General features: G+C 31.4%; 2 protein-coding genes across 2 annotated transcripts; one reads left to right on the forward strand and one right to left on the reverse strand.

Annotated features, from left to right (window-relative positions):
* Positions 1 to 11478: 11478 nt before the first annotated feature.
* Positions 11479 to 16231, forward strand: LOC142518657 (transcription factor GTE1-like). The gene is made up of 9 exons (XM_075621450.1): positions 11479 to 11583; positions 11895 to 12011; positions 12380 to 12595; positions 13527 to 13604; positions 14436 to 14660; positions 14856 to 14954; positions 15148 to 15206; positions 15510 to 15660; positions 15774 to 16231. Exons 2-9 carry the CDS (start codon positions 11898 to 11900, stop codon positions 15972 to 15974), a joined length of 1143 nt encoding a protein of 380 aa, XP_075477565.1. The 5' UTR covers positions 11479 to 11583; positions 11895 to 11897; the 3' UTR covers positions 15975 to 16231.
* Positions 16232 to 19369: 3138 nt separating this feature from the next.
* Positions 19370 to 21059, reverse strand: LOC142518121 (uncharacterized). The gene has a single exon (XM_075620803.1). It carries the CDS (start codon positions 20518 to 20520, stop codon positions 20110 to 20112), a length of 411 nt encoding a protein of 136 aa, XP_075476918.1. The 5' UTR covers positions 20521 to 21059; the 3' UTR covers positions 19370 to 20109.
* Positions 21060 to 23576: the final 2517 nt, after the last annotated feature.

The raw sequence follows: 23576 nt of genomic DNA on the forward strand, positions 1-23576 counted from the left end.
TTTCTAGAGTGGATCTCTTGTGAGACGGTCTCACGATTTTTTATCCGTGAGACAGGTCAACCCTACCGATTTTTACAATAAAAAGTAATACTCTTAGCATAAAAAGTAATATTTTTTCATGGATGACTCAAATAAGATATCCGTCTCACAAAATACGACCCGTGAGACCGTCTCACGCTAGTTTTGCCCTATTTCTAATAATTGTAGACATCGATATTGAGTCACGTTAATGAAAAATTTTAATGAGACTTTAATTGCAAATAAATAACATAAAACAACCTACCAGTAAACGAATCAAGCCGTTTCGCGAACTTTTCAAAAAATAGCCCCCAAGTTAGAAAGCTATGTGTTTACCCCTAAAACTCCATCGAAGCCATCACCTAGCTAGGCTCATTCTGAGACAAATTCCTCCATTTGGAAGGAAATTAACTGCAAACTGTAATTTGACAACTTACTGTTCTGGAATCACGAAGAAAATGTATGTGAATACACAATCTTCGGTACGCTAAGTACTGTACTTGAATCAATATCAAAATCATGTTATGCAAAATATGGAACGATCGATGCATGAAAGTTAAACTCATGCTAAAACGTTTCAATTAGTAAATAAATTATTTTTAAGAAGTTGAACGATGGAAGATTTGGCAAAAACTTGTGTGAGACGGTCTCACGAGTCTTATTTTGTGAGACGGATATCTTATTTGGGTCATCCATGAAAAAATATTACTTTTTATTGTGAAAATTGGTAGGATTGACCCGTCTCACAGATAAAGATTCGTGAGACCGTCTCACAAGAGACCTACTCGGAACATTTTTAATTAGTCTTTCTAGATTATTATTATTTATTTATTTATTTATTTATTTATGCATATATAAATTAATTCAAGCAGGTCCCGTATGACTTGGTGTGTGATAGACTTGGATTCCACTAAAATCTGCAGAATGGAATCATTCTTTGGGTAAAGCACTCTCAGCGGAGTATATTCCTAATCAAGAAACTTAAAAAGGGTAGGGAGAATTGGAGCCTTTTAACGTGGCATAGATGGTTGGTGATTATATTATACCAACAAATAACTAATTTGGTCTACTTTATGTATTTATTTATAAAATTAAGGTCCATTCACAAGATTGATCTTAGGCTAGCTAGTAAATATTGATAAATCTTAGGATCTGATGTATTCTTTCAACAGTATGTGTACTAAGTTTTCTGTGTGATGTTTCAACTCTTACATAAAGTTCTTGTTTCGACAATCAGGGCCGGCCCTTTCCAAGGGCAAACTGGGCTCATGCCCAGGGCCCCATTTTGATGGGGGCCCCAAATTTTTTTAATATATATATATATAATAGTATTGGGACCCAAATAATTACTTTAATTATATTATATATATAATAAGACCTAAATATGATAAAAAAATTGATTGTCGAATAAATTATTTTGAGATACTGGAGGATATCTCATATGACGACATAATTGATGACTTTGCTTCAAAAAACGCAAGAAGAGTGCGTTTTAAATAATATTGATTGTTGAATAAATTATTTTGAGAAATTATGTAAACATTTCTCTATGTGTAGTTTTATTATTTACACATTTTGGTTTACTTTGATTTTGCTATTCAATTTTTTTAATATACATTTGAATTTCGAATCAATACAAGAGGACCATATTATAAGTTTCGCCCAGGGCCTCTTTTTTCTTAGGACCGCCCCTGTCGACAATTTGTATATTAATCGAGATTTAGAACGTACCGGAACGTGTAACGCTAGTTAGTCGAGATTTGTTTTATTTTTGAAATCTCAGAGATTCGTGTTTAGTCATAAAATTAAGTATTTCGATCTCACTTGAATTTTTGGGATCCACCGGAAATGCATGCACTCAAATAATTGAAGCTTTTATTATTATGTGAGGTGACGACCATTTCCATTTCAACAATTTTCGTGATCATGGTTTCCTTTTTCCTAAAAGTGTCATTTAGAGAATTAAATTGATATTTCCTTATTTATTTTCCCCTTCAGTTTCGTTCCAACTTTACAATAAAATCAGATATTCAATTTTTTAAAAAAAAAAAAAAAATTTGAAAATGACCTTAATAATTAAATTAACATTATAAAGTTCACAATATCATATTTTTTTCGCTGGGAAGAACAAGAAGATTGACACGCAATAATCATCATTCAGATATAAAATAAACATAATTAATAATATATGTAATGGTTTACAGCATGGACCTTTAATCTTAGTTCTGATTGGCTAAAATCCATATATTTCTATACAAATATAAAAAAAATTGATTTTTTTTATTTATTCCAAATCTCCACTTGACCAGGATCGATGGTCAGTGCGTCAAAAACATGTACAGATTCGTCGCTACAATTAATATTAGAAGTCTCTCTCTTTGTATTTTATTTCTATCTATTTCTTTATATATATATAAACACATGATATCTCCATGACTTCAAGTATATGATGAATACAAATAAAATACAAATATAATATATAATAAATATAATACTCAAGTTATAGCAGAATCAAAATCAATTTTTAAATCTTTTTTTTTTTTAAAAAAGTCAAATGTTTTTAAATTAATTGATAGGTTTTAAAGAATTTAGGACACGTCTCTGATGTAGTTTTCAACAGTGCGAGATGACCCTGAAAATTATTATTAATATAAAATAAAAACATTGGTGGCTAATATATACACACACACAATAGTGGGCTAACTGTGATACAACATGGCCATTCAGCCAACTTGCCTTTTTAACTTCATGTTTGCGTGACGTTCAAACAATGTTCCTCTTTTGTGTCATTCCACTACAAAATATTGCACCAAAAATCCTTACGTACTCGTGCACGGTATTCTAAAAGACGTTGTCTACTATCGTCTAGACGGTGTTTAAGCGTTGGACAGTCGTTCATCATCCCGATTTTAAGATCCGTCTAGGCGGAGGCCTAATATAATATATAGAATTTTTCCCCAAAAACCACTCAAACATGCCCTCCATCTAATAAAAAAAATTGAGGGGGGCTCTCATATGTGTTAGTATTTTTTTATATAGGAAAAACACATTTGTAAGTTTTACTATATGCTATTCTTGATCTTTTATTATTCCCAATAATCAATGTCTCCCACTTACACACTATTACATTCTCGCCTTGAGCTCATACCCACCGAGTATATAAGTCCCTATATGCTCCAATATTCCTTTGGACATCAGCAAGTAGGTACCGATAGAACATCGTATTCGATGTGTCCAAATCAATTAAGGCCACACCTATTTCATCTCTCTTTTACTCGGGAAAAAAACATCGAATTTCCATATTTAGAATAGAGTTGTGTGGGATCAAAGATGTCAAATGCACGGAGTGTCCAAATCGTTCTAAGATATATTGCGTTGTGTTCTTCAATGTTATATCAATTTTTCATAATTTATTTTGTTGTTGATAACGAACAAAGTTACTACTATTACGGGGTAAGGCAACTCTTTGGAAACAACACATTGTTTCATAATGTGTTTTAATGAAATGGTGCATTGTTTTATGAAGAGTCACGTACGTTCTGAATCAATGTTTCATTTCTATATATATGGCATCATTAGTTCAAGAAAAAGCATTCAAATTTTGATATGATTTAGTCACCTAAAAAATTCAGAAAATCTACATTGTATCTTGAGAGAAATTTTTACGTATCCATGTGACTAAAGCGATGGAGAAAACATTTCTTAAAAGAAAACGTTGCAAACGTGCCTTGGAGTTCATTCATATTTTTCAAAATAATCTCACAAGATTCAACAGATGGTTCCACTACATAAACGCATATACTCCGATATTAGTCGCCACCAACAAAATTTGCATTGTCTCCTGTCGAAAAAAAATAATAATCGAATGCGAATATTTTGAATTGTTTAAATTAATTTAGTTACTGGAATGTAACTGTTTCGTATCCCCTGGATTCCAAAAGTTTTTCATTTCACATTTAATAAGGGAATCCACAAGTAGAGCTGGCTCCAAAAACTTCAGAAATCATTGGCTTTCCGATGACAAGCTGATTCTGGAGCACACAACATTTTCTTCGGAATTTAATTGTGAATTAGAAATCAAACATCTTAGATGGAATTATACGTCCGTTTTAGTCTGGAATTTTGTCGTGGTAGCTGCCCTTCTCGTTACGTCCGGCCCGTTCAGCGACAGCGAGCCATGCTTGTTACTATAACTCCACAATGCTTCATTCACATCATTCTATCTGTTCTCCATTTAATTAGCTGGATATTTAGTTTGGACAACGCTTGGAATTTGTAGGTCCTTACAAATTATTGATGGAAATGTTAATTAAAATCCACAATTTGTTACTTGTGTAGCATCGTTTAACAGATATTTAATTTCAATTTCAAAATATTAAGATTGTAACTTGGACCTAGCTCAATCCCAAAAGCTAGCTCAAGGGGTAAGGATTGTCCAAGATCCTATATACAAATCTCGGGTATTTTATCGAACCGATGTGAGACAACTAACACAAAATACAACTTTTAACTAATCGAAATAGGTGGTGAGATCGCACAAATTGACAACCAAATGAGACAAAGTGGGAAAGGTAAGAACAAAACTGCTATTTTTACATAGAAATGGGAGGGACAACAACCAAGTGGTACGATGGGGTCCAATTTTGGAGCAGCCCCCTTTCCGATTACGAATTCCATCAAAGAGAAAAAGCCCGTTTCATATATTGGTGGATACTATTTTTGTGTTTGTTGGACCAATAGTGAACCCAACAAAATAGTTGTTTTTTTTACCAAACAAAAATCAATAATTTTGCGTATAATTTCTCAAAACAAATCAATATTTTATCGGTTTTTGGGATTTGGTTTTACTTTAATTTTCATTTTACTGCTTGTGGAATTTTTACACTTCTTAGATTTGAACGATACAAAAAAGGAATAAATAATGAAAGGAAAAAGATACATATCATGGACTTTTGAGAGGGGGCGTATATTATGGATAATATATATATATATATATTAGAGAAAAGTTTGAGCCACTACGTGTGATTTTTTGTGGTGGAACTATGACTTTTGATGGGAACCTTTAAATCACTTTCTTTGAATTTACACTAGTCAAGATCCGATAACCCGAATTCGACCCGTGGTTGGCACTTAGATGCATCCAAACCTAGTGAATGCCCCATATAGTTTAAGGGTTTTTCTTTTTTTTTTTTAATACTTAACTTTTGTTATAATCAGATCTCGAACTCGAAAATTTATTTTAAATTTGAGATTTTGGTGTTATATATAAATTATAATATGTAACTAGATTACAATTTATATATACCCTTTGTTTAACTTGTGCTTTTCAAAGGGCCTTAAGTTTTACTCTAGACTTAAAAAAATGATGTATTTTCCTAAAAAAATGAAAGAAAGAGAAGAAAAACAGTGATGATACGAATTCTTTTAAAAAGTAGTGGTTGTGGTGTAGATGGAGGAGTTAATGTAAATACCAAATGTAGGATTGGACTAAATTGTTATTATTATTAATTAGTTAAAGGGATAAAGAAAGGTATGTGATATTTGAGATTATTCGATAGGTCTACTAATGGCATTTTCCTCAAAACATAACTTCATGCACTATATATATTTCTCGTGCTTAATAATTGAAATGATACCGTAAGTTGATAACAAAAGCCATATGGATTATTTAATGGGTGTGAAAGGTGATTGTTTAATATAAAAGTTTTTGTGTAATAGAGGATTTGTGTGTTTCATATGTAGGTGTTGTAACATCTAACACAACATGCAACGGAATAATTCAACAAACAAAACTTTATGTAAATAAATCAAGACACAAAGAATTATGTAAAACTAAACACTTGTGCTCTGTCTCATGACAAAAGATACACTAAAAAATATTGTCAGTTTACACAAACAAATTAATAATGTATTAACGAAAAGATAACTCCCTTAATACAACAAGGAAGCAAAGTGAATCCGAAATATCTGTTACCAAAATAATCAAACAACTACGATGCAAACTCTGTGAAGCCGAAATCTTTTCAACGAACAGCTCTCAACCAACACTTCCACTTGGTGTTGTTGTTAAGCTTCTTCACCACCCCATGACAACACATCAACAATCAAGACGAACAGCACACATATTTTCCGTTCTTCTTTGCTCGTCGTCCAAAGTCCTCTTTCACGGTCTCTATTTTTCAATATATATATAATCTTTAACATATATATTATTCTTTGAATAGATGCCTCCAAAACATGGAATCTAAAATTTCATTAGGAAATAAACTATTTTAAATACAAATATCATATCTAGAAAAAAAAATCTTATTATAAATAACATTAATTTAAAAAGACAAAACTCTATATTTTTATACACGATATTATTAAAAAAGCAATGTATTGATTATGTTTTGTGTGCCAAAACATTTTTCTTTTCAGGATGCTTGCGTTGCTGTATTTGGCCATTATTTGGTCGGTAAATGACATTAAATTTAAGAACCATATTCGAAGCCATCACAGAATTAGGTACATGCTTAGTACTAGTGGCACATATTTAGATGAGATTATTTCAAATTATATAAAATGTTTTTTTTCATCATTTGAACTTCAAATCCACTTCATATCAAGTTGTATAATTTCAATAATAACTGTAGTGAATTTTAAATTCACCCAAGATGGACGTTGTCACGCTCCGAAACCGAAACGCTTCATCGACGTTGTTTAACAAATAAAATCACAAAACAACAAGCCACCTAGTATATAAAATAACCAAAAGTCAGTCTATCACATAATCATAACTGTATTTTACAATGCATAACACAATTGCGAAGCGATAACGTAAAGGAAAATAAAACTAAAATCGGTGCTTGAAACTTCGTGTCTCGAACTTGATCACCAACCCCAAAACATGTATTGTTCACCCTCTTCCACTTGATCTTCACTCTTATCTTGGAAGAGAAGTAAGTAGGTGAGTGTTTGGAGAAACGCTCAGTATGTGGAGGGCCAATCATACACAAGAATAAGAAATATAAATACATTTTGAGTTCAAAGATGACATGTTGCAACATGAATTAATATATGAGATAAATAGAATTCGAAATAAGGTATCAAAACATATCGTAGTTGGAATATCAACTTATACAAAAGCATAGTTATTCATCTTCTTATCCATGACATGGTGATCAGTCTCTAATTGTTACTCATCTAAGGAGGCGAGACCGTATATCGATTATTATAACACACCGCATCAGAACCTTATCTTATCTCGTCATATTTCGGAAATTTCCTTACCACTTTTAATTTGAATCCTAAGAGTGCATTTTGAAGATTTCATAGCATAACAATGGGATCATGCATAACGAAATATATACAGAATCAAAAGTCATGAAACGTGTAGTGTACGATCGAGTTTTCAAAAAAATAACAGGAACATTATTATTTTAAAACATGCTTATAAGCTCACTTACCTAGTCTTTTCTCGAAATAAGTGTGAATGACTTGCTGCTCGAAATGATATTCCCTTGATGCTCGAACTTGGATCAAACAAGGGTCGAGTGTTGTTCAGAATTTTGTGTTGCTTGGCTTGCTTCTTAGACGAAACTTTTTCTTGAAAATGAGTAGAGTGTTGCTCGAGTGTTTTGTTGTTGAATTGCTTTCGGAATATGAGATATTTCAAGCTTGTGAAATATGATTTATACGTGGTAATTGGTGTTATTTTATAGAGAGTTGATAAGGCACCACACTACATGCCATGATCTCATGTCTCAAGCTACTACTCCATGATTATTCAGTCACTAAGCCACGTTTTTATGTCATTAAGTCATGTTTAATTAGCCACTAAGTCACGTTTTTATGCCACTAAGTATATGGATTTTCAGGAACTTCACATACGTCATTTGAAATTCATCTCTCAATTTCTTCCTCAGATAAAAATCAATCTTTTCAAAATTAATCCATCAATTCAGTCGCAATTTATATAGAGTGGTTGGTGATCAATGAGCTAATTATATGTCTAACAAACTTAAAATTTATATTCAATCACATTTCAATCTCCGGAATTGGTTATAACATATGAATTCATTGTGGTCAAGAGCAAATTTGGACCAGTACGTGGTTTTACTAATCGTTTTGTTGTGCACTAATTAAACAAAAAAATGTTTATCTAATCACGTCGTTAATTGGTATCACGATAAAAGTCTCGTAGTCCACACAAAATTGTGCATTAAGAAAAAGTTGCGTTAATATTATTGAAATTTTTATGTTAATAATTGGATTAATCGAACAAGATAATAAAGTGATAATACGTTTGTAGATAATATAAAAAAATTAATATTTCAATCACGTTTATAAAAATATATATCTGGGATAAAATTCATAAACAATAGCCATCATCACTAAAATAAATTAATATCAAAATATTATTTTATAAAATTAACAATAGTTTATAGTAGCAATTATTTAAAATCACTCATCTGTAAAGCTCCTTGCACCCAGCTTATATTGCAGGATTTAGCAAGCCGCGTACGATATGCTTATTTAAACAAGAGCATGTCTCTTCTGAGATGGTCTCACGGATTTTTATCTGTGAAACGGGTCAATCCTACCGATATTCACAATAAAAAATAATACTCTCAGCATAAAAAATAATATTTTTTCATGAATGACTCAAATAAGATATCCGTCTCACAAATACGACCCGTGAGACCGTCTCACACGAGTTTTTGCCTTTAAACAAATATTGACAAAGATAATCGAACTTCTACTTTTAATCAAACACTTACTTATTTTACGAACTCGGACATCCCTTGAAGACGAACGGGTTCTATTTTTACTTGTACAGGTGACGGGATTTTAATTGTTGTTGGGCGGAAACATTTATAATAAACTAGTTTATTATATATATATATATATATATATATATATATATATAGATAAATATTATCATTTTTTATTATTTAAATAAAAACTAATAATGTTGAAAAAAATTAAATTAAATAATAATAATAATAATAATAATAATAATAATAATAATAATAATAATAATAAAATTAACTACAATAATAATATGAGTAGGTCTTTTGTGAGACGATCTCACGAATCTTTATATGTGAAACAGGTCAACCCTACCAATATTCACAATAAAAAGTAATACTCTTAGCATAAAAAGTAATAATTTTTCATGAATGACCCAAATAAGATATCTGTCTCAAAAAATATGACCTGTGAAACCGGCTCACACAAGTTTTTGCCTGATAATATTAGGAAAATTAAGGATGAACCAAATTTCAACTAAACCAAAATGATCGACAAAATTGATATAATTCAAAAATTAAATTCAAATAAATCTAACCAAATTAGAATTAATTATAATATTGATTCATATCCTATTATCCCTTTTCATTGTTTAAAAAAACTACTAATGTTGAACAATAATAATAATAATAAATCATATAAAATAAATTAATAATAATAATAGTCATAAAGTTAAAATTTTAAATATAACAAAATTAATAAACTACTAAAAAGGGACTTCTATTTTTTCCCTTTTGATTTGGTTGATTTAGATACAAACCAAAATACACTATTCTAATTTGGTTCGGTTTGTTTGATATTAGTTTTTAAATTAAATTGATTTTACAAATAATTTTGGTTTAATTGAAATCTTGTTCATCCCCCATTTTTTTATATTACTATTTATTAAATTTGTTGTTACTTTTAAATATTTTAGTTTTATTACTACCATTATTAATTTATTTCATATATTTTTATTAATATTATCATTATTATCAATATTAATAAGATTTTTTTATTTAAATAATGAAACATAATAATATTTATCAAAATTTTAATAAATCTCCAAACTCCAGTTCCTCAAACCCCATCTTTTGACAATTGTTTATATATATATATATATATATATATATATATATATATATAAATTAATTAAAAAAACAAAAAAAAACACTCATGAAATTGAAGTATAGGTGTAAACAAAATGAATCGAATAGAATATTAGTAAAAATTTAAAATTCGAATTTGACTCGAATTGAGTATATTCGAGCTTATTTCAAAACTCGAAAATTTTAAATTGTTTTGTTCGAGTTCGTGTTTGGCTCTAAATATTTGAACATATTCGCGAGCTATTCAAATTATTTCTCGGATCTTAAGGTTCGAAAGTTTCAAAGCAACTAACGAACTATCTAACAAAATAATTGTAGCTCGAATTCTACTCAAAAAAATTTCGAACCTATTTGAATTCAATTTGAAATTGATAATTTCAAATACAAAACAAATAATTAACAAACTCGCTACAAAAACTCACGAATTGACTCGATTCGTTTGCCAACACCTAGGTAAGAAAACCGTAATAGATATATCACTACATTTAACTGGGCCAGCTGTTGGAAAAAAGCCTAAAACTGGGCCTAGCTGTTGCGTATATTAAAAGAAAAAAAGAGAGGATAAAATAATCGTGAAGCTTTTTTGGGGTTTGCCTGATGGAAAGATGGGCTTGGACTACTCTTTTTGTTTTTTTTGTAGGAAATTGGTAGCAATTCATTTTAAAAAAAAAAAACACACACACACACACATTTAGATCTTTCAGTTCTAATCCCGACATCAAAATAATCTCTTAATTTTTTCAAATCAATTCTTTAGGCAATTCGCATAATATTCTCAATAATTATTTCAATATAAACTTTTCAATTATTCACTCCGAGTTTTAATGTAATAAACTAAATTAATAAAGTTAAAACACGTGAGATTTTTGAAATGTGGTCGTAGTCCACGGAAGTTTTGGGCTTTGCATGCTTATTTATTGCATTACTCTATCTCTTTGTTATATGATGTATCTTGTTATTAGTGATGGAGTAAGTTTCTTGTGAGATGTTCTCACGAATCTTTATCTTTGAGATAAGTCAACCCTACCGATATTCACAATAAAAAGTAATACTCTTAGCATAAAAAATAATATTTTTTCATGGATGACCCAAATAAAAGATCTGTCTACAAAATACGACTCGTGAGACCGTCTCACACAAGTTTTTGCCTTAGTTTGTTGATAGTTATATTTCATTTTGTGTTATATGTATTTTACTTTTTATATAAAATGTATGTTAAATTTATTCACAAATGAAGTGCAAATGGCATGAAGCGGAGTACAAATATCAACTCCCTAACAATATATACTTGTGTAACTATGAACTATATATGCCGGTATAACCGTGTATGCGTTGTATTATTTCATTATAAAATTTTGTGGATAATTATTTTCATACATATTAAAAATAATTGTTATAATTTGTAAGTATTGTTTGGATAATGTGTTTTTTAAAAGAAAATAATAATGCACCTAAATTAAACATATTTGTAATTTATATGGATAATGTAATAAGGAGATTTTTATTATAGTAATATGATTTAATTTTTTTATGAAGGTTTCTATTTAAAAAAATTTAAAATGAGAAAAATCGGAATTGATTATAAAAAATAATTTTAAAATTGGCATTTAGAAATTAAAATCATCGTACGACGCGCGTCAATCATATTCCTGCTGCTGCTCATCGTCCACCTGCGAAACCCAAGGTAAGCTTTTTGGGGAAGAATCGCTACAAAAAATTGAGTCTTTCGTATTCATTAATTTCTTGTTTAGTTGGAATTTTTATTCAGTATTTTCTTTAATTTTCCTCTAAAGTAGAGCAAAGCTCTAGTTTTATCACTGTGTTTTTACTTTTAAGGGATCGATTTATTTGGGATTGTTTCTTGATAATTCTTAGGTTTGTTTACTATGTGTTCCTGGGCAACGAGGATAATCTTTTAGGTCCTTCAAATTTTTTTAATCTTGAATGAATTAAAACTTGTTATAGGAGTGTTCATATAACCAATCTTTTTGGCAGCTGATGGACGCAGAGCATGGGCTGGTTCATGACACACTCGCTGTTGGTTCACAAGTAAATATCGAAGTTGAGAGCTTAAATCGACGTGTGGATGAAATTTGTGTGGAAGTCGATGAGGTAAGAATTCTTGGAAACATAGTGTTTTAATTGTTTTCTTATTATTTACTGATATATCACTCCTTTCATCATGCTATACTTTTTTCTGAAGGTGTACATGAGTTACTTTTTTTTCGAATTGTCGTTGAATTGATTATTTATTTTAAGTTGATCCATTTTAATCTTGACATGTTGCATTGTAAACATTATTGTTTTAAGATCATCGCCGTTCAAGTAGTTTATATCTGCTAACATTTTTGGGCATTTTGTTTTTATACCAACAATGCATCAAATTTTTTTGCAAATCAAGAAGTATTTTTTATCGTTTTCGCAATTGATTTTGATAACTATAGTTGCAATGTCTAAGTAATACTTCTTTTTGTTAACAGCTAGAGCAAAAACTGAATGATATCGAACGATTTTACTCTAGTACAAATTCCAAGCAGTCGAACACGCCAAGAGATAACTCCATCGTGAAAGAAAAAGATAGAGAGAAGTCGTTAGTGAATTTCAAGAAGAGGCAACAAGATGTAGCTAATAGGGAAGCAGCTGCCGCAAAGAGAATGCAAGATCTTATGCGCCAGTTAGGAACTATAATCCGCCAGGTAATGTAAATGGTTTGTAATTGTACTCTGGGTCACTACAAAGAACTGAACTGTTTTTCTTGTCAGAGACAGGTAGCACATCTCCAAACCACACTTTGGTGGGATCCACTTTATTTTAAAATTTGCTATATTGCATCGTTGCTGTCGACCATGATTCTGTTAGAGGAGAAATTCAATTCATTTGATAATTGTTTTGTTAATTGTTAATAATGTTTTAAGGAGCTCACACCTTCTCATAAATCATGATTTTGTTCCTCTTGTTGTTTCACGGGTCACCACTTATTAATAGATGCACTTGTTAGATTGCCCACCGGTCACCGCTTATTAATTAGATGCACTTGTTAGATTACCCATGTCTTGTGCCTTATCTATTTGTGCAACATTTGTGAAAATTCACTTAGCAAGATTGGCATTTTTCATTGTTTCCTTGGATTGTCATTGTTTAAATAATGGGAAACTACGTCTGAGGTTAGCATTGACTTTTGTTCTCTTCTTTGTACTGAACCCCTTACAACTAAACTTGTCATTGATCATTTTTTGCTTAGCATTGTGGAAGAAAATATTTTGTCAGCTGTATGAAGTGATTTTAAGAAAAAATGAAATTTATAATGTAGCACATTTTGTACCTAAATTTTGCGACTTTAATTTCATTTTGTTGTGCTTCATATTTTATGATTTATTTATTTCCGCAACTTATAGAACTTGTCCTCCTAACTTTTCAATATATAGTCTAGCTTTCTTTTCCATATGCTTTTAGCTCTACTAGGCATCCGCACATCATTTCTTCTACTTTCTAAGGGTATATTTGGAAATATAAATTCACTTAAAGCAGTTGATATTTCCATGACTTCGCAGTCTGCTCAATATTGTTACTTCATATCAAGTAATTAAGTCTCTTTAAGATCTGTTTTGAATTGAATTGGCTTTACAGATAACTCAGCATAAATGGGCAGGACCGTTTATGCAGCCTGTGGATGTTGTAGGTCTTGGTCTACACGACTACTATCAGGTAAATCTGTGTAATTCTATCAGTTGTCTTTCTGCACATTGTGTCACAGACAGTCCACAAGTAGTGTAACTCTCTCCCTACCCCTACCCTCTCACACTCACTAGGCATAATTTAACATCTTATAAGCTCTAAGTGATTAGAGATTTTCTGGCGCTGTTTAGGGGTCTAATCTTATTTTATCACACTGCCATTTTATTTGAATGATATAAGTTGTTGATCACACTCCCATTTTATTTGAATGATCAATTATATAAGTTACATTTCCTATAAGATGCATTTGGTGACATCATTTAAGTCTGCATGCTAAAAAGCAAGAGAGTCCTTAGACATTTACGAATAAATTGGGAACTTCTTACAGTTCTCTTAATAGTCATAAGATTTTTTCATCATAAGACAAACAAAAACTAAATTGCATCTTGTCGACTATTTAAATTTTATTAACAGAATACCCTTGCTCATGTTCATTGAGCCCCATAGATGAACTTGGATTTGTAATCACGTGATCCTTTCTACAAATAAGGAAAGGTTGTAACACAAAATGTAAATTTTACTAATTGCCATTTAGATCTTATATCTATCTCGATGAAGAACAATTGTGTGATTCAAGGATTCTTATTTTACTAATGGTACTCCAAACTTTGATCAACATGTGTATACTCACCTGATTCGGCTTATAAGCTTTGGTATTGTTCCAGTCTTAAGAGTTTGGCATAGAATACAATTATGTCAAGTCATTCAGCGTGTTATCTATCGATTTTCTTATTTCAGCGTGTTAGTTACGACCCTCTGCTTTTGTTTTTCTTATGTTTGGTGTTTGAAGCTGTATGTTAGGTCATTGAGAAGCCGATGGATTTTAGTACTATCAAAAGCAAAATGGAGGCCAAGGATGGAACTGGATATAAAAATGTTCGAGAGCTGTGTGCAGATGTAAGGTTGATATTTAAGAATGCAATTAAGTATAACGAGGAAAGGGACGATGTCCATGTCATGGCAAAAACTTTGTTGGACAAGTTTGAGACCAAATGGCTGCAACTTTTGCCAAAGGTTGATGAAGAGGTAGTAGTTTTTTTTCATTTGTTGCATGATCCCTATGCATAAAATATAACTGTTGTCTTTTGTAACCTTAACTTCAAAATTTAATATCTAGCCCGTTATCTTTTTGCGGGATTGGTGACATTTGGATAGTAGTTCATAATAGGTTGTACAATTCATTTCAGAATAGTGTTTGATTTTGGAGCTATATAATCATAGGAAAATAGACTAAAAGATGAAGAAGCGGATATGCAACTGGATATCCAGCTTGCCCAAGAGGCTGCACATGCCAAAATGGCAAGAGATTTAAGTTTCGAGGTAAGTGAATTGAAATCCCGGTTGGTAATCGGAAACAAGTTACTTTTTCTCATCTCTTCAAAAGAAAAAAAATGAGCGACATACTTGTTGGGGTGCTAGACTAGATTTTATCTTATGATGGTCTTATCCTTCATGTTGTTCTTTGTAAGAGAGCTGATAAAATTCTTTGAACGAACTGTATTCATCTTTCCAGCTGGATGAGGTTGACATGCATCTGGAAGAACTCAGAGACACGGTTATACAGAAGTGCAGGTATGTTCCTCTGGAAGATATTACTTTTTCCGTGGATTGATTGTTCATATGGTACTAGGTATGCAGTGTTTTCTTGTTTTATTTGTCTTCTTAACACTGTTACAGATATTTTGGGGTATATCGTATCTAAAACAAAGCATACACTAACGGAGCTCGTGAGTGTGTGGAGATTATTTCCAAAAACGGTCGAATTGATTCACTGAAAATAAATTAGATGACATTCCTATGTCCACATATTCTCGTGAGTGTCCTAGTATACAAGTTCTTTAATATTATAAATGAAATTTTATGTGCTTATTGTAGAAAGATGTCAACAGAAGAGAAGAAAAGATTAGGGACTGCTATTGCCCGATTATCTCCTGAGGACATCAACAAGGCTCTCGAAATTGTTGCCCAGAACGATCCCAACTTCCAAGCGATTGGGGAAACTGTGGAAGTTGACATTAACGCTCAGGTTTTTCGGAATTTCTTAAATCATTTTTCGTGATCCTATTAGTCCCATTTCATATCCTAAGATCTTTACGCGGTGCTAGTTTTTGAACCGCTTATATATGTTCGCATGTGCAGAGTGAATTGACGTTGTGGAAGTTAAAGTTGTTTGTGAAAGATAGGCTACAAACGCAACCGAAGAGTTCGCCAAGCACTGGAGTGAAAAACGAGATAAAAAATGAGAACAATCAGAACAGCAACAAGAGAAAAGGCGAAATTTGTTGTGCACTTGCCAGGAGTAGTAGTTCACAGAAAAGGAGCAAAAAACTCCCCAGCTGAGATCACCTTGCAACTTTCCTTGGCCTTCTATTTGAATTATCTGCAAATGTATAGTTCTTTTGAAAATAAATTTGCAACTAGTTTTGATCCTAATGTTTCTAGAAAAAAGCTACTTGTATAGACACATTCATGGTTTTGTGTGTATATATGTTAGGGGTGTTCACTTGACGGATTCAAGATATCTAAATGGAGCATCTATGTAATTCATTATTTTTCAGAAAAAAATCATTAATGAAGTTTGTGTCATGTTTATGTGATCTATGCCCATGAACTCTTGTGTCGATATTCACAATAAAAAAATAATATTTTTAATATAAAAAGTAATATTTTTTCATGGATGACTCAGATAAGATATTTGTCTCATAAAATACGTTCAGTAAGATCGTCTGAGAATAAAACGAATTTACAGGTTGGTTTGGCAAAATTTAAGGTAGTGAAAGGATGCAAAACGAAAAATTTCACTTTTGAGAAGTTGCTTTTAATTGACAAGTCTGATTGACGGTGTGGGGTCTGAAAAGTAAATTACTCTGCACACGTCCTTTTCTTGCCTTGACAAACTCAACATGTAATAATGCAGGAAATTTTCAATAATTGATTGTCGCTAACCCAAAACTTCGAAACACCATGTATATAACGTGGACCTTTTTTTTAAATGTGCAGAGCGGAACGGGTTTGCGATCGTCATTCCCGTCTATATACCCATTTCTTTAGAGTTCAGAGAATTTTCTAACCGGAACTTGCGGGAATCATATCTTCATTCTCATTCTGGCTTCAAAAATAATAATGGGACAGCGACAAGTTCGGAGATTAAGATAGTATCCTCATACAATGTCCCAAACTATTTCGAAAATTCGAAATCGCCAAGCACCCAAACCAGTCTCATTTTGGGTTTTCTCTGAAGGAAAAATTGTCATCATGATTAGTTGAATATCATGCGTGTAGTGCCACAATTCTTATTTCCAGAGCTATAAAATTTAATATTATGTGATTCCAAAATTTTGCGATATTGTGAACGAGTTTGGATACAAAAATTGTAGTTTTAAAAAATATTTAAATCAGTTCAGTTTTTAAAAGTGTTTTTATTATATATAAAAAACACAAAACGATTTTTACGTTTAGATAAATTGTTGAAAAGTGTTTTTTGTTTTATTTTTAAATGAAACAAAAAGCCAAAACCCAAATCTAGAAATTATAACTGCTAAAAAAACACTTGTCTCAAGTGTTTTATAGAACAATAAAAATCAATAAAAATATCCAAAAGTTTTCAAAGCTCGACAAACTCACAATGAATATACTCCGATGTATCGGTAAAGTCTGTGAGACGGTCTCACGAATTTTTATTTGTGAGACGGGTCAACCATACATATCTTCACGATAAAAATTAATCATCTTAACATAAAAAGTAATATTTTCATTAATAACCCAAATAAGATATATGTCTCACAGAATATGACCCGTGAAACCGTCTCATATAAGTTTTTACCTAAAATTAAATACTAAATTGAAGTTGAGCCCTTCAATTTGGCTGCATAGAATAGATCTATGGGAATTGGAAATTACGAGGATCAAATTAATAATTGCCTACATGTTTGACATCTATATTCATATTCATACTATATATTAAAGTTGAGACTTATCTACTAACTAATTGGTAATTTATTGGTGAAATTTTATTTAAAATTATAATTATTTTAATTTCAATCATATCTTCACCTATATTTTTAAATGTATATATTAAGAACAAATCATTAATTTGAAAATAACTAAAATTATTATATATAGATAATTATTTAAACTGTATAAACATGCCTCGCGTAAAAAAAGGACACTAACGTCATCAATCAAGGATGGAACAAGAAAGTGGAACAAATGATTTAGAAATTTTAGCAGCAAAAATAAATTAAAAAATGTAAGGAAATTTAATCGAGGAAAAAGTAACGCAAATTATTTATTTTCATTGAAATCATAATAATTGCCTCCAATTAACTATCGCGGTGACCACGCAACGCCGTCAATACTCTTCCATGCAATTTCAGTTTTAACCCGTTTTCAAATTTTAAAAATCTTAATTTATTTATTAAAAAAAAGTAATTGCTAACTTATAATTAATACACGAATAGGTCTCTTGTGAGACGGTCTCATGAATCTTTATCTGTGAGACGGGTCAACCATACCGATATTCACAATAAAAAGTAACACTTTTAGCATAAAAAAGTAATATCTTTTCATGGATGACTAAAATAAGAGATCCGTCTCACAAAATTTTTTGCCTCAATACACACTAATGTATCGATGCACTCGTTGTGTGGTTGCACGATATTTTTTATAATTCATTTTATTTAAATTTAAACGATGATCAAAATGTAACTATAAAATATAGAAAGAGCTAAACGGTAATTTTTTATATATGAATAAAAAAAATAGAAAATAAACAAAAGTATGAATAGAACCTACAACTTGATACTTAAGAAAGAAAAAAAGACTCTATCCGATGAGTTACATGTGACTTACATTAAATATTTTACACTTTATTAATATATATAATTATTAAAACAGAATGTAACACCAAAAATTGGTTATTCTAAAGGTCTCAAACTTAATAATATAGTATATTATTTATGTACAAAGTGTATGGTTGCGTAATATAGAATTATCAATCCAGCACATTACAGAAATTATCTTATTTATTAATTAAGGTAAGACCAACAACACCGCATATGCCTTGTTTTTTTCACGTGTATAATAAGTTAAAGACTTCAAGCACGAATAGATCATGAATAGCCAAGGATTTTTTTAAAACCGAATAGATACAATGGATTTGAGGTATGAAATTAAAATCACATTCACTTGAATCTTTCAATTCAAACGCAACCTAACATTATTGTTATTTTGATTTCCTTGTTGCGCATTTGTAAGATTACAAATTGTTTATTTTCTCATTAGCTTTATTTTTGCCACTAAAATATTTATCAATATCTACTGTCTGGCTCTGAGTCAATCCTAATTCTCTTTATTTTCTTTCTCTTTTTTGATATCCCAAAAAAAATTTCTTAGTGTAATTGGTTATTATTATTTATATCTAATAAAAAGTTTTTGATTTATAGCTATAGCTATAAATCATAACTTAGAAATTTGGAATTAATTTATAAATTAAATAAGCATGCAGATATATGTTTCAATTGCATAATTTAGTATTCTTTTCATTAACTAAACTAGCCAAATTGACAAGTAAACATCACAAAATACGACTCGTAAGACCGTCTCACACGTGTTTTTGTCAAAATAGAAAGGACTTTATTTCTAAAATGACCTTTGTCGATAAACATAATGAAAATCCTCAAACAAAAAATCCTTCAGCAATTCTCAACAAAAAAATGCAAAGAGACAAAAATATATGATCGATATTACATATATATTTCCTGTGTTTTAATTGTCTCTCTTAATAATATAGCGTGTATACATGACAGACTAACAAAATACAATATATATTAAAGGGAGAAAATTAAATTATAAAAACCAATGCACTGATCTTGCTTTCGTTGGCATTTCATAGTATGCATGCAAGCTAAGCCTACAGTATAATTACAGTATCGAGTGCCTGATATCCAATTTGAATGTGTTATAGCTGCTTTGTTCTACGGGTCGTCGATCGCGTCAACTTCTTGCATTTGCAGAAATCCTGACCAAAACATTGTGTTTTTGTTTCCTACCACAGATTCACATGCAAGAATCCCAATACTTATAAATTACCGGCCATGTGTTATTCCATACAACAAAAAGAACATTCGCACCACAACTTCATATATATGATCATCACTCCCATTCAATTTTTAATTCCAAGTACAAATTAACACAGCTCAGATGTTTTATATTTTTGTCAAAATGAGAGGAACCGACCTCGTTTGAGTCCGATGATGTTTAACGAAGCATAGACTCACTTAGCCCACAAATCTTAAGGTTTTCGTTAAACATTCAAGACAAGCTTAACAACACCCATTTACGAAGATTCAAATTTGCATTAAAAAAAACACAACATTAAACTAAAAACAAAGAGATTAAGAAAGACAATGCAAGATCAAGTTTTGAATGAAATGTCGGCACCACACCTCATACCCCGATCGTGGCAAGCAAAACCCTACATCTGAATCCACCGCCCTAATTGCGTGGGATTCACTATTCCTGGGATGTGGACCCCATCGCTCTTCAGCAAGCTCGCCACCTCAGCATACCCATGCGGCTTCGTTTGTCCTCTAGTCTCGGCTTCCGTTGCCGGCTCGGCCCGGTTCTGAACCTGCTTGTTCTTGCTCAATGGAAAAGCCTCGGCTCGAGCAGGGTCGAACTTCTCCCCAAGCAGCGTTCCCTTGGTCAGGAACTCGTGGGCCATGTAACCGGCTAAGAGCCGGTTGGAAGGGAGAGGCTTCTGCTCGGCCCCCTTGAACGACGTCGCAACGGGACTAACGGCCGTTTGTTGGACCAACGTTTTCAGGGACGTGGAACCGTGATGTGACTCCATCTCTTTCCGCTTGCGTGACGCGCCAGGAAACATGAGTCAGCGCGCGTGGTAGCTCATCCTGACCGTCGTTCTCAATCCGAAAGGATAGAAAGACAAGAGAGAGCCACGTCAGCGAGATTCTCAAAGGGCTAAAAAGGTCAATTCCGATATTTTTAAAATTAGGTAAAAAGTTTAAAAAAGAAATTTGAAATAAAAAAAACAGAAAGAAAGAGATGTTAGTTTAGGAATCAAAGTCGAGTCGTCGGATATTAGAGAGAGAAGGCTTTTTGAAACAATAAACACAAATATAAAATCCACTTTTCTCTCATTTTAAAAACAAATCAAAAGAAAAATATATTATATCGTATTATTTATATATATTAAAACTTGAGGGTAATTACGGATTCAACAGTAGGAAAATGGGATTATTAGGAATTTGAAAATCTGGGCCGGAGACGGTGAATCTACGGTGGAGGAAGACGGAGGGAGAGGTGGCTCCGCCGTGAGAGGTGCTGAGAATCGGAGAGTGGGAGCGATATAATTGAGAGAAAATCTGAGGATTATAAGAAAAAGAGAGAATGAAAGAGAAATGGAAGTGTGTGTACCGTGTGTGAATTCTCGATTTATATAGCAACATATATCTAACTTTGCCCCTCTACGTTGAAATGTTTTGCTAAACTGCCACTGAGTACAAATTGGAATTATAAAAAGTACCCCTGACGAAAATAGATATAATTTAAGAACTAAGGGCGTTTCAGTAATTTCATTTTCCCTCCTGTTGGCTGTTGGCTAGGTTTGATGATAAACAATAAAAGGCAAAAACCTGTATGAGACGATCTTACGGGTCGTATTTTGTGAGACAAATCTTTTATTTGGGTTATCAATGAAAAATTATTACTTTCTATGCTAAGAGTATTACTTTTTATTGTGAATATCGGTAGGGTTAACCAGTCTCACAGATAAAGATTCGTGAGACTGTTTCACTATAGACCTACTCATAATAAAGTGGATCTGTTTATACATAGTAAATTGAATAAAATAATATATGGTTTATTGCTATTTTAGGTTTTATGTGGTAATTCTATCGCACCAATCATCTTTATGTAGAAAAATTGTTGGTATATAAAAGTGGAGTCAGGTCTTCTATACTACCCGAGTCAGTTTTTAATTACGCCTGAGATAATTTTAGATTTACACATATAGTTTATTGTGTTTGTGGTGTCTTTCTTGTAGATGAGATTAATAATTTAATACATAAGTCTAAGAAATAAAAAAACATATAATAAGGTAGTTTAGCTCATATGATTTGGAGAAGGTTTCCAAAAGTTTGACCAAACATTTCTTCTAGCTTCAGATAATTCTATCTTATATATGTCTTGCTCCGAGACCAAGAAGCATCATCAGCGTTGTTTAACAATTCAAAATCGTGAAACAACAAGCCACATATTTCATAAAATAGCCAAAGATAAGTCTCTTACGAAGATCAGGTATGATTTTTTTTCAGCTTTGGGGTGATATTTATAGACTAGAACGGGAGAGATTATGAATGGTTTCAGCCTATAATAATCATCATCTTAATGGCCTTAACCACTCATTATTTGGATATTACATGTTGATCAAGGGGTTATTCAAAATTCAGATTTTTAGGGTCATTAGTGGCTGTTAATGATGGTCAAATTAGTTGTTAATTATGCTTCAAATTTTCGAAATGAAGCTTGATGGGCTGCAAGTTTGTTGATTGTGTTCGGTTAGAAATACTATATTTGTACAACGGTTGAGTTCAAACTGTCATAAAAAACATGTCATAATGACAGTTGTAACCTGTATATATTTTGTCATATTAACAATATCAACATAAAAATTACTCAGGCATTAATTAATATATGGACAATTGGATCGAGTATTTGCTGTAATTGCTGTTTATCTTTAACCTAATATAGCATGGTGGTGGCTTTCCCTATGAATAATTTACAAATAAGAATAATTTTGTAACTTACCTCAAATTATACCCTTTACGAAATAGCTTTAGAAAACCACTCATTGATTAAAATGATACAAAATACAAACATGAAATATTGTTGTTAAGACAAACTTTAAATTATGAATTTGTAAAACAAAAAATTAAATGACGAATTTCATATATTTTAATGTATTATAATTATATAATAGTGTAAATGACTATTTTGACCTTATTGTTGAATAATAATAATAATAAAAAGATTTAATATGACACGTAATTCACATAAGATTGTGACATGCATAGATTTGGCCCATCACGAATCAAAATATGTGGTATATCTATGATCCGCAATGGAGGTCATCTTTCATGAATAACCCAATTACCAAAAATCATTCAGATATTTATTTAATTCGTATTCTTATATAATAATTTTATTTTTTCCCACATTGAAATAATACAAAAGGAGTGAAACGTCTAAACTCTAAACTACACACATTTTGGCTTTTGGTTTTTTTTTTTTTTGTTTTTTTTTTTTTTGCATACCCAAAGAAAAAGAAAGCAACAAATTTTTCCGATATTTTTTAGTAGTACGAGACGATCTCACGAATTTTTATTTATGAAACATGACAACTCTATCCATATTTATAATAAAAAATATATTTTTTAATGAGTGACCCAAATAAAATATAAGTTTAATAAAATAAACTCATAAGACCGTCTCACATGAGTTTTTTAATTTTTTTTGTCGAAATTGTTAGTTTTTGATGGGAAAAAATAAAAATGAAATTATTTCACATATTTTAACCACTATATTAAACAACTTAATGGTTATTTTCTTAAATAGAAAATCGAAATTTCCCCCGTGTGTGTGTGAAAATCAATATTTAATATTTTGTTTGTTAAATTCCACACTTTAAAACAAAAAAGGGAGATTCGCATGGTAGAGCTTGCCCAGGTCTACCAAATTTTGTGATACTCAGGGATGAACCCATCAAGATTCGGCCCAAATTTCCGGCCCATCATTAAGGCCCACAGGTGAATAGCCCATGACAAGCCCAGGTATTCTCCTATAAATACCAGGTTGGAGCGTATGATTATTGAATTCACTATATTGTTTTCAGCAGCGCCCTTAGCTGCTCCCCCCATATAT

Source organism: Primulina tabacum, chromosome 11 (assembly GCF_025594145.1).
Source record: "Primulina tabacum isolate GXHZ01 chromosome 11, ASM2559414v2, whole genome shotgun sequence".
NCBI classification, from domain to species: Eukaryota; Viridiplantae; Streptophyta; class Magnoliopsida; order Lamiales; family Gesneriaceae; genus Primulina; species Primulina tabacum.